The sequence below is a fragment of the Galeopterus variegatus genome, unplaced genomic scaffold (assembly GCF_000696425.1).
Source record: "Galeopterus variegatus unplaced genomic scaffold, G_variegatus-3.0.2 Scaffold6372, whole genome shotgun sequence".
Classification (NCBI taxonomy): domain Eukaryota; kingdom Metazoa; phylum Chordata; class Mammalia; order Dermoptera; family Cynocephalidae; genus Galeopterus; species Galeopterus variegatus.
In genome coordinates, this window is record NW_007732483.1 from 12,317 (window position 1) to 24,624 (window position 12,308).

Below are 12,308 nucleotides of genomic sequence, written 5' to 3' on the forward strand. Positions count from 1 at the left end.
TCGCCCGCCGCCGCGCTCACCTCGGCCGGCACCTGCATGGACCAGCGCTGCGCCGGCGCGCCTGCGGGCAGGGGAGGGCGCGTCAGGCCGGCCCGCACCCCACCCGCGGCCTGGGAGCCCCAGGACTCGGGAGTGCCCCCTACCCCCACCCCAGGGGTCTGGAAACCCCAGGACTCGGGAAGCGCCCTCCCACCTTAGGGATCCGAAACCCTGAACTGTGACTTGAGAGCTATCATTGGGGACCTGCACACTCCCATGACTCGGGAGGTACCTGGACCCTCTCCCCTCTTCTCTGAGATTATTTGCCTCATTCGTGGTACGTCCCGCCTCACCTACCAGCCCAGTGACCCCATACTCTTAGTTTTACCCCATCAAAACCTGCCCTGCTGCCCCGTATCCTGTGGTTACAATAGAGTCCCAAGATCCCCAAGATGGTGACAATAATAAAGCACTTACTGTGCACCTCTGTGTTGAACAAGTTCTCAGTAGTATCTCTTTTAGTTCTCAAAAATGATCCTACAGGTAAGCACAGTTATCCCCCGTTACATGTTAAACTGAGGAAGCACAGAGAAGTTGAGTAATTGTCTGGGGTCACACAGCTAGAATGAGGCAAAGCCAGAGATCACACTCAGGACTGCCTCAGTCTACAGCCCGCACTCTAGTGCACTAGAGGCTGGGAACCTTGGGGCTCATCCGAGGACATCAACACTCCCACTTACAGAGGGGAAACTGAGGTCCTGGGAGGGAACATTATGTTCTGAAGCTAATGTGTTCAGCTGGTGATTGAGATTCATCTAGAATCCAGGTCAACCCAAATGAACTGTGCCTTGACTGATTTCCCAAAAGACGAGTGCTTGGGGAGGGAGCTGACAGACCAGAATGGTGGGCTGTTAGTCTGTGTCCTTGCTCTGTGTAAGTGCCTCTGGTCTCAGTTTCCCCACCTCCCATCCTGTGAACCACTGAAGTAAGGTTGAGCCAAAGTCTGGAAGATGAGCTCTGCCTCCAGTCCACGGAGCACTGGTGAGCCACAGGGCCCCCCGTTGTTGTGTGTGTGCGCTGCTTTGAGGGAGGGGGAGCAGTGGGTGGGGGGGGTGTCAGTGCTAAGCCTCAGAGGATCAGGCCAGGGGTGGTGCCTCCCCGGGGAGGGAGGGCAGATTGCTAAGCATGCCCGGCCAGTGCCCTGGGGTGCAGTTCACAAAAGGGATCTTTAGAGGAAGTAATATAGCAGCCCTTGTATTTCCAAAGGACTTTACAATTACACAGCTCTTTTGTATACACCATGTCATGTGACTCTCAGAACACCCAGGGGGAGAAAGGCAGGGCAGATATTGTTACAGATGAGAAAATGAAGGTGCAGAGTCACACGAGTAGAAGTTGGGAGAAACCCGGTTTCTCTGACTCCAAGCCCTGTGCTCTTTGCTCTTTGAGGTAATTTAGCCCAATTCACTCCTTGGGCAGGAATCCGTCCAGCCCACCACTGGCCGACCATCCTCCAGGGAGCCCATCCATCTATGAATAACTTACAGGCCAGGACATTTGTCCTGCACAGACCAATATCTCCTGCTACTCTCAGGCCCGCCATTGCTCTCTGGAGCATGCACAATCTCTCCCCAGGATGGGCCTCCCAGGATCCCATCAGGGCTATCCTGGACCTATTAAGCCTCCCACTTTTGGGTGGGAAAGTCCTGGTCCCTCACCTGCTCCTCCCCATCCTCACTGTCCTCTCCCTGCAGTGTAGTGTCCTGACTCAGATGGCTGCAGGTGTGCTACACCTGCAGCGTGGCATGAGCCCCGTGGTGCCACTGCGGGTGTGGGAGCTGTGCCTTGAGTACAGTCCCCCTGTGGGCTCATGCACAGCTTGCCATCAAGTAAACCCACAAGTTCTTTTTTCATATAACCTGCTTTTAAGCCTAATGTGTTTTTTTCTGGACAAGTGGAATTATATTTTTGAACTCAAGTGGAGGACTTGGCATTTATGCCTAGTAAGAGCTTGTTTGCTCAGTTGTTAGTAATCAGAGTCTAGTTCCGAATTTGAGAAACCCCGTCTGAAGGTTTTGCTTGTTCAGTCAGTACTTCTAGCTGCAGAAAGCATCTTCCTGATCTTGAAGCTCAGCCGCTGCCTCCGTGTCCTTGCCACATCCCGCTCCCTGTGACCTCAACCTCTTCTGGCCTCCTGCATCTTGCAGGTGTCACAGAGCCAAGCGCTGAATCCCGTGTATTGTTTGCTATTGTGCATTCATCAATTTGGCACATTTATCAGACGCTTCCCTACACTGCCAGGCTCTGGGATTCAAGCTGCAGTAACAAAGATGGACAGGAAACCTTACCAGCCTGCTAGAGCTCACAGCTCAGAGAGGGAGACAGATCTGTGTATGCATAATTACACTAGCCTGCAAGTGCTTTAATGATGGACATGAACAATACTCCCTCTGTCTGAACATGGTTCCCGGCCCATCTTCACTCACCAGCTCCCTCTATCCATCCTCAGGTCTCTGCTGAGACTTCCTGAGCCCCAAGCCTGGGTCTCCTCACCTGTGCCCCAAGGCTGGCATAGGTACTTCCTCAGTATGGGCATTGCCTGTTTAACTGTGTCCTGCCCAGACACCCAGAAGCAGGGACCATGTCTGTGTGGTCCTATTTGTGTTGCTATTGCCCAGTGTGGTATCTGCCACCTAGTAATTGACGTTGAATTGAAATGCTATGTGAGAACAGAAGGGAGGTGATCAGGGTGGCTGGAGAGTGTGGGGGTGGGCGGAGAGTGGTGTACAGATATTAGGCAGGCAGGGAGAGAGGAGATGAGAGAGGAGATGTTGTTTTAGCAGAGCCTTGAGAAAGGAGGGGAATTTCATTAAATCCGGAGGTATCGTTCTAGGAAGTGGGAGTGGCACAGCAAAACCACGAGGCATAAACACTAGCATAGAGGTTGTGGGGCTCAATGGGAAAGGAGGCCAGAGTGCTTTGGGGGATCATTGGGAGACATTCCTCATCTCATTTAAAATGCATGACAACCCCATGAGGCGCTATCATTCACCCCTTTTTTTTGTCCTTTTTGAGACTGGCCGTACCGCACTCAGCCAGTGAGCGCTGTGAGTGCACCGGTCATCCCTATATAGGATCCGAACCCGCGGAGGGAGCGCTGCTGAACTCCCAGTGCCGCACTCTCCCAAGTGCGCCACGGGCTCGGCCCATTTACCCCCTTTTAAAGGAGGGCGAACTGGAGCTTGCAGAGCCCAAGTGACTTGGCAAGGTCATTTGACCACCCACTAGCAGAGCCAGGGCTCGGCCCTGGGTAGTTCTGCCTTCTTTGTTCATGTTCTTACCTTTACCGTACGCTCAGTTGCTCAGGCTAGTTTGAAAACATCCTCAAGTGTGATACAAACGGCAGGCCTCCCTCCCAGCATGGGTTTTGCTCTAGGAGCAGAAGGGGAAAGAGGCCCTTTCACCAAGATTTCGATCTTGGCTCCCATAAGGAGGGGATCTGTGCTTCCTGTTTACCTGCTGAAGGGGCTTCATATGGCAGGCCTCCCTCCCAGCATGGGTTTTGCTCTAGGAGCAGAAGGGGAAAGAGGCCCTTTCACCAAGATTTTGATCTTGGCTCCCATAAGGAGGGGATCTGTGCTTCCTGTTTACCTGCTGAAGGGGCTTCATAGAGGCAGGTGCCTGGACTCCCTCCCACACAGAGACCTTTGGATGAGCCTGCCCTGGGGACACAAGGTAAGGGTGGGAAGCCTCAGCAGGAATTGCTTAGGGAACAAGTGCATTTGCTTTGGCAGGAATCCAAGCTCCCCAGCATCCTGTGACATTTACCATTCCCTCTGGCAGCGCATGCCTGTCTGCTAAGACAGGAGAGGGATGATTCCTGAACTGGAACCATCTCTCAGCCTCACATCTGTCAACCGCCATGGGTCAACAGGAGGCCCACATTCTTCCTGTTGTCCAAAATACCTCCCCTCAATGGTGGGCCATGGGGTGTAGTAGAAAGCATGCTAGCTTCGGCACAGCTGGACATAGATGACAATCTCACCTCTGGTCATTCTTTCATCAGACTTTTATCAAGTACTCGATTGTGCCTGGCACCATCCCAGGCTCCTAACACACTAGGTGGTCTCTGTACAAATTACTTAATACCCCAGGTCTCAGACGCCTCTGCTCAAAATGGGGAGCATAACGCCCTCCTCCTAGGGTTGAGGATTGAATAGAACCACATATGTAGGTCACCTGGCACTGTGCCCAACAAAGCAAATACCCACACGTATTAGTTCTCTTCCCTCACTAGCCCTGCAAAGGGGGTGTGAACAGAGGGAGTAGGGTGGAGTGCTGACCAGTGGTGGAGAAGTGCTCAGGGTGATGCTGCAGGGGGTGAAGCACTGGTACCCTGACATCGCACCATGTGCAGCTCAGCTTGGCATCTCAGACCAGCTGAGGTACAGTAGCTAGTCCTCGCCTCAATTTGGCTGGAAGCTAGTCATTGATTTATTCATTTATTCACTTGATAGGTATTTACTGAGAGTTTACCATGTGCTAGAGACAGTGCAGGGTGTTGGGGATATAGTGGTGGTGACAATTAGTAGCCCTCCTCAGTGTGGTGACAATCGGGCCATTGCTCAGTCACTGTTTGTTTTTAATTTATACACATCCTAACACATTCATCAGTTTTCCAGGCCAGGAGAATGAAAATTGGAGAGCTGGAAAGTAGTTTTCTTTAGTAGGCCCATGGAAAGCAGTGAGAAGTGACAGCTGACATTCATTCAGAGAGGCAGGGTTCAGTAACAATAATGAGAAGACAGCTCGGGACAGAAAGCATAAAAGTACAGCATCAAAGGGACCATTGGAGGATGAGATCCAGAGGGCCTCAAGCCATCGTGATGTTGCAGCAGGCTAGTGTAACAGGTATACACAGAGGTGACCCAAGTCACCATAGAAAAGCTCATTGCTATGAGAGGTGTCCTGCTTTAGTGACACACACCTCAGGTGGGGTGTCAGGGGTCTGTCTGGGCCCCTAGCCCTGGTTCTGACACTGACTTTGAGACCTTAGGCAAGTCTACCTAGCTCTCTGGTCTCAGCAGGCTCATCTCTGAGATGATGTTTCTAAATGTTTGTTTACTAAGGTGACTTTTAAGTCTAAAAGTCTATGTCTGAAAATGATATTTGAATAAATATGACAAGGAAGCATATAAATCATTTTGGAAATATGCTATTTAAATTTATTCAAAGACTTTAGGTCCTTGAAAATAAGCCGCTAGAGAAAACTCAGCTCCTTGGAGAGATGCATCCATGCTTCGCTGGTTCTTCACAGCCTTTTACGAAACTCTCCATCAGAGCTCTCTTTATGCCTCCTCGTGGTGACTGATCTAAACACAGCAGCAGGCATTAGCTCTCCCATAATCATAATCATGACTCAACAAGGGAGTAGACAACTAACCCCGGACCTAATATCCAGAAGCCCAGTGCCCGCGGTGCCAGAGAGGGGAGAGAAATCCAGGGAGACAGAATCATAGCTGCAGAACCTGGATGGGCAGAAGGCACATTGGGGTGGGAGCAGAGATAGAAACCTGGGTTTTGCCACAGCTGACCAAAGATTTCCACCAGTTCCTTGGTGAGGAAGGAAGCAGGAACCTGCATGAGAACCTCTGGGTAGATCGTTTGTGGGGTGGCCTATGCAATCACGCTTAGGTTAAGTATAGAGCACACTGCTTGCCGGCTTCGCAATAGAGTGTGGGTCAAGTGCTGTCTGTGGATACTTGGTATATTCATAATGGAGTTAACCTCTTCGGGGGGGGGGGTCACAGACAGGAAAGTGAGCCCGTCTGTGGCGGTTGTGGTGGGACAATGGTCAGATGGAGCGCCCTCACAGAACGGCACTTTAACAAGGATTAAGTCTGCTGGGGTGGGCTTTATATGACAGTTTTTAGGAGAGAGCAAGTTATGGATTTTGAGTGGGGAGGGAAAGCTGATGTTAGATGGGCAGTCACCGTGGATGGACCATGCCTCTTGGAGGGATAGCATCCTGGCACCCAGAGCTGGGGGCCCTCAGAGATCTGCTGTGTTCTGTCCCCACCTGCCTCTCCATGGTTGACATTACAGGTGGCCAATCTGATGAGCTCAACTATCTGTAAGGGGCTACCCTCCTTGGGGACACCTGAGCATGCTCAGATGGGTGTTCTTGGGGAGTGGCTTCTGTGGTGGCCTTTGGGGAATCATGGTGCCTGGAGGGCCAGGAGAAGGTGTTTTTGGGGGCAAGGAGCGAAGTTCATCTTGACGGTTGAACCTCACCGGCAGGTGTGTGGCTCAAGCTGGGCCCATTGCCTGATGTCCGGTCCCCACCTGCCCCTCAGTTTGCTCCCACCAGTTCTTCGGCTGGACTTGCAGGTTGTCAAGATAGATTATCAGTGGAAAAAAGGCGAGAATAGGGTGGAGACCAGAGAGGAGAGGAGGCAGAGGAAGCAGGAATTCCATTCTTGAGGGTGAGTCAGACCCAGAAGGTTCCAGAGAACAGGTGAGGTAGAGAGAGTGTGAGAGAAAGGACTGGTGGTTCTCCACCTGCCCTTAGGTCTGTCTCAGCTTCCCCTGTAAGCCTTGTGTCTCTAGCCAGGATGTGGGTGTGGATGTGGGTGTGGGTGTCCCTGCTGACCTGAGCTGACAGAGGTGCAGAGCCACAGGCTGACCCTGTCCTGGGCCCAAGTGCCTACCACGTGGGGCTGCTCTTCAGAGTTGCAAGTTAGCCTGTCCCTGCCCTTGCTCCCTGGTCTCCGCAGGGGGCCCTGCTCCCCTTCACTACTCCCCAGGTAGGACTTCCTCAGTCCAAGCACAATTGCCTACCACAGCCACTGAGAGCAGAAGTGTCCTGGACCCATTTCTCCCTGGACCCATGACAGCAGCACACCTCCTCCCTGACCTTCTCCTGCATCCCGAATAATCTCCCCCATGTTCTGGGGGGACTGAGGCTATTTGTCTTGCCGTTTTGGTTTGTTTTCTGCGGTGGTCCAGAGCTAGTGCGGTAAATAGCTCTTAGCACCCCACTTGGCCCCAGACTCCCCACTCCCTGCACATGGGCGTGTGAAGAGCTGGGCATGCACTCAGAAGCCTCCCGTTCGCATCCAGGCTGTGACGCCCAGCAAAGTCCTAACCTCCCTGAACCACCCTAAAACAGGGACAAGCATCCTCACTTTGCAGGGCTGTAGTGAAGAGTAAGTTAACTGTCTNCCCTGCTGACCTGAGCTGACAGAGGTGCAGAGCCACAGGCTGACCCTGTCCTGGGCCCAAGTGCCTACCACGTGGGGCTGCTCTTCAGAGTTGCAAGTTAGCCTGTCCCTGCCCTTGCTCCCTGGTCTCCGCAGGGGGCCCTGCTCCCCTTCACTACTCCCCAGGTAGGACTTCCTCAGTCCAAGCACAATTGCCTACCACAGCCACTGAGAGCAGAAGTGTCCTGGACCCATTTCTCCCTGGACCCATGACAGCAGCACACCTCCTCCCTGACCTTCTCCTGCATCCCGAATAATCTCCCCCATGTTCTGGGGGGACTGAGGCTATTTGTCTTGCCGTTTTGGTTTGTTTTCTGCGGTGGTCCAGAGCTAGTGCGGTAAATAGCTCTTAGCACCCCACTTGGCCCCAGACTCCCCACTCCCTGCACATGGGTGTGTGAAGAGCTGGGCATGCACTCAGAAGCCTCCCGTTCACATCCAGGCTGTGACGCCCAGCAAAGTCCTAACCTCCCTGAACCACCCTAAAATAGGGACAAGCATCCTCGCTTTGCAGGGCTGTAGTGAAGAGTAAGTTAACTGTCTGTCAAAGGCCTGGCACAGAGTCCCTGGAGCTGGGCATGCACTCAGAAGCCTCCCGTTCACATCCAGGCTGTGACGCCCAGCAAAGTCCTAACCTCCCTGAACCACCCTAAAACAGGGACAAGCATCCTCACTTTGCAGGGCTGTAGTGAAGAGTAAGTTAACTGTCTGTCAAAGGCCTGGCACAGAGTCCCTGAGGGTAGCAGCTATTGTGATTGCTACCCCAGCTTTTCAAAGGCTTGTGGGCCCACTGAGACCTTGTTGAAGGTCACCCAGGTGGTCAGAGTTCCCAGCCCAGGGTTATTCCCCCTACCCCACATTCCATGGCCCCTCCAGCTTTCTAAAAGCAGAGGGAGGAAATACAGGGGAGACTGAGGAGCCCCTGGGAAATCAGGGGCTGCCCAAGGGTGCTGGCTATAGGTGGCAATGGCTTGGAGGATGAGGATGTGGAAAGTGGAAGAGGGGGATCCGGGGATGAATTCCTCCCACTTGTCTTTTGCCAAGGGCCTGCCCTGGGCCCCATACTCTGAAATGTGACAGGAAGAGACTGTGACTACGGGCCCGTTGAGCCACGCCTGGTCCTCTGCCTGCCTGCCTGCCAAGCCCGCTACCCGAGCATCTTCTGGCTGAGCCACATGGACAGGCTCACAGGTGAACGGCAGCCAGAAGGGCTTTAGGAAGTGGGTCCCTGGATCACCCCGGGGCACAGGCCTTGTGGTTTCCCCAGTGAAGCAGCGGCTGGTGTGTAAAGGAGTCAGCTCACATGTGTGGCTTGACCTCTCTCAGTGGTCTCGACACAGCTAGAGCACCCGTGTGGTTTGTTTTTTGTTCTTGAACACATGACTGTATGGCTCATGCTTCCTGTAAATCATTTTGTCTTTAACTGATTCATAGCAGCTGACCCCTTACCAGGAGGAAAAACATCCCCAAACTGAAACCTCCAAAGCCTTGCCCCTTTTGAAGTTATTTGACTTCAGCAACGTTTCATTTGATTTATTAGGCAACCAGTGAGCACCAGCAGCTGTGCTGGGAGCCTTTCATCCAGACTGAATTATCCTTCCCAGCAGCACCAGGTGGCAGGGACCCCAGTGTACAGAGGCTCAGGGAAGGCAAGCAACCTGCCCATGGCTGCACAGCTAATAATAGCAGAGTCAGGATTCAAAGCTGGGTCTCATGCCCTTAACCGCTCTCCTATCTGCCACCTCCTGTCTGGCCAGCGTCCACTCCTCTAGCTCCCACCCTCTTAGAGGGACCCAACCCTAAATCAAAACAGAAAGATGGGTAAGTTAGGTCAACTTAGGAAAGACAGAACCCTCTCTGTCAGTGCCCACCGGGGACTCTGTGCCTGGGGCAATGGCCGTGTGTGTAGGGCAGGAAGCAGCCTAGAGCCACACACGCCCGGGTTCACATTGCACTCACTGAGTCTCTCTGTGCTCCAGTTTCCTCATCTGTGGGCAGGGACTATTAACAGTTCCTTCTCACAGGGTGATGAGGCTTATGTGAGTGACTGATTGGAGTGCCCAGCACTTAGTCAGACCTATGTAGGCGCTTGCTGTTACTGTCCAAACCAGACCCGAACTGTACTCTGCTCTGTGTAAAACACTGGAGAGGAAGGAAAGAAGTTGAAGGTGTGGGAGTTTATAATGAGTTGTGGAGATGGGACCCCACACGAGGAATGTTGACAAGCAGCCCAGAACACTTCCATGTCAGCACGTGGCATGCAACGACCATGCACATGGTGGCACAGCTGAGTCCAGGAGCACAGTCACAGAGGCCCATCCCAGGTTGGGGCTGGGGAAGGGACTGGGGCCTGGGAGAGGGTCTCACCAGGATCGCCCTTTGCCATCTATCCCAGAGGCCCTATACCACACTGGGCATCAGACTCACCCAAGAAGGTGGTTAAAATGCAGAGTTTTTAACTCTGCTGCCTGATATTCTGATTCTGTAGGTCTGGGGTGGAGCCAGAGACTCTGCATTTTAACAAATGTCCTCCTTCCCTGGGACACGGATGCAGAAAGTCCCTGTGTCCTTTGAGAAACACTGTTCCCAGGGATGCTGAACTAAGTGAATGGTGACATTGTTATTTAAGTCTGCCACAGCATTCCCACTCACCCCTGGGGGTCCCTGCCAGAAGAGTCTCTATGACTTGTCCTACTCCCCACATGAAATCATCCCCACCCTTACCCCAACACAATCCCCAGACAACCATGTGCTTTCCTCCCCTTGTCCTCAAGGCTGTGCCCATCCGGACATAAGCACTTGGTGACAGCAACACTCAAAGTTTGTTCAGAGCCTGCGCTGTCCTCCCCATACCGGGCCCATTGTCCCCCTGGATCCTCACAGCAATGGGTGGAGCAGGCAGCCTTTGTACAGATGGGGACACTGAGGCCCAGAGAGGTCAGGAGACTGACTCAAGTCACCTGGCAATCCAAGGCAAAGCCCAGATTTGAACTGGTTCCTGTCACCACAGCCCCCAAAGTGCAGCTCTTCCTCCTCCACAGGCCTGGAAGCCCTGGGCAAACTTGGCTTCTTGGCTTCAAGGAGAGAAGACTGTTCGTAAGACTTTGCCTGCGCCTATTCTGTTCTGAGCATGGGCCAGAGACAACAGTGGAAACTCACCGATCGGGACGATGCACGCCATGCAGGCCAGGAGTTGGATGGACCTTTCCATGCTGTGAGCATCTGCAGACTCCAGGCCAGTCCTGTCACTCAGCCAGGCCACCAGCGAGAACACTCCTTGGTGTGGGTGTGGGGAAGGAGGGTGGGAGGGGTGGGCAGGGTGCCCGGGTCTGCAGCCCCTGCCGGGCTCTGCAAGAGCTGGAACAACTGGGGAGAGGTGGCCAGGCGGCCAGAGGGATGACTAGAGAACACCAGTGGAGTTTAGTCATGTGGAAAACCAAGAGGGGAAGTGCTGGGATGATTTTCCAGAACAGAAAACAGGCAAGTGGATGTGGAAGAGGCAGGGCCATCTCCTGTGCCCACCGGCCCCTGTGAGAAACTGTTGTCCCTGTACTGCTCCCTGGGCCTCCCCTTCTATCTTTCCTTCCCTCTCTCCCTCCTTCCCTTCTTCCCTCCCTTCGCTCCTTCCTTCCCACCCTCCTTTTCTACATTTTTAGTATGCCAGGTGGGGTTTCTGTCCCTTCTTTTCTCTCCTTCACACCTCTCTTAAGAGGGGTTTTGGCAAGATGACAAAAAAGATGGAGCGGAGGAGCCTGCCAACATCACAACTCATTGAGATAAGGCCATGGAAAGTTATCAATATTTGCAAGAAAAAGACTGGTCCAGCAGACGATTCATTTTCATGAACAGAGCTCTCCAAAGGGCCTGGGGTCCTAGAACAGCACTTCTAAATCATCAATGGCCATAAGAATCACCTGGGGATCTTGTTAAACTGCAAATTCAGATCCAGGTGGTCTGGGGCAGGTGGTTTATTTGCATGGAGCTGGGGAGGGCCCTTGTTGGGGCAGAAAGCTCAGAGCGCAAGCAAGGAGGCTCTGGTTTACAACAAGCATTCTGGAAGAAGGATAAATAGAGTAGACGTTTTACCTGGCAGGCTAGCAGGTGAATCAGGGTCTGATGTTCCCAAAGCTTGGACAGGGTCTCCAGTGCCCAGTCAAAGATGCATGGGGCAGATGTGCAGATGTTTGTTCTTTGAGCAGTTGATCCAACTGTGGAACAGATTCTCTGTCCATTTCTCCCCTAGCCAGTGACCTGGTACCCCCTGCTAGCCACCTACCTGTCCTATGGTCCCTCTGCCCCCTTCTGCCCCTAGCACTTGGGGGTCCGTATAGTACCCTGAACCCACTTATCCAGCTCAGCCACATGTCTAGAGAGCCAGACCGGTTTATTCAGCTGCCTACAGACATCTTCACCTCAACATGCCCACAAAGCCCATCACCACTCTTGCTCTGCCTCCTCTTGTCCCCAGCTTCCAGGTTCCATGACTTGGTGGATGGCTACATCGTCCTCCCAGGCAAGTCAAACCAGAACGGTGGAAGTCCCCCTTGATGCTGCCTCCTCCTCCCCATCCATAGCCAGTCCTGTGGCTTCTGTCCCTCCTGCTTCCTTTGGACCATCTCTGCCTTGGCTCAGGCTGTGTCCCTTCTCACTGGACTCTTCCAATCTTTTAGTCACACTCTGCAAGCACAGTGGTTTTTGAAAACCATGACATCAATAATTTCACTTCCCTGCTTAAAACTCTTCCATGACATTTCATTGTTCTCATCTTACATATCCAACTTGAGGTTGACACATTAATTTGATTCCTAATCTTACTGACTTTAAAATAATTTCACATAGAGCAAACTTGCATGAGGAACGTAAAGGTGGCTTCAGAGAGTACAGGAAATGTGCATGTTTACAGGTTCTCAGAGACCAGGAAGTCCATTCTCCATAGCTACTGCCTAGCTAAGAGTCATCAACAAAAAATCACTCCCACCTCTTGATGCTTTTTACTTTGCAATGTATTTTCACATCCATGAGCCTGTTCTACCCTTATAATATTATCTCGAAAGTGAGTACAATAGG

At 52.7% G+C, this 12,308-nt stretch overlaps 1 protein-coding gene across 1 annotated transcript in view; it reads right to left on the reverse strand.

The window, feature by feature from the left end:
• The window catches only part of SIGLEC15 (sialic acid binding Ig-like lectin 15), a 15,448-nt gene extending 4,996 nt beyond the window's left edge, over positions 1-10,452 (reverse strand). The window contains exons 1-3 of the mRNA XM_008590797.1: positions 10,401-10,452; positions 457-516; positions 5-61 (exon numbers count right to left, since the gene is read on the reverse strand). Coding sequence (XP_008589019.1) covers positions 5-61; positions 457-516; positions 10,401-10,452 — 169 coding nt within the window. The remainder of the gene's footprint in view (positions 1-4; positions 62-456; positions 517-10,400) is intronic.
• Positions 10,453-12,308: the final 1,856 nt, after the last annotated feature.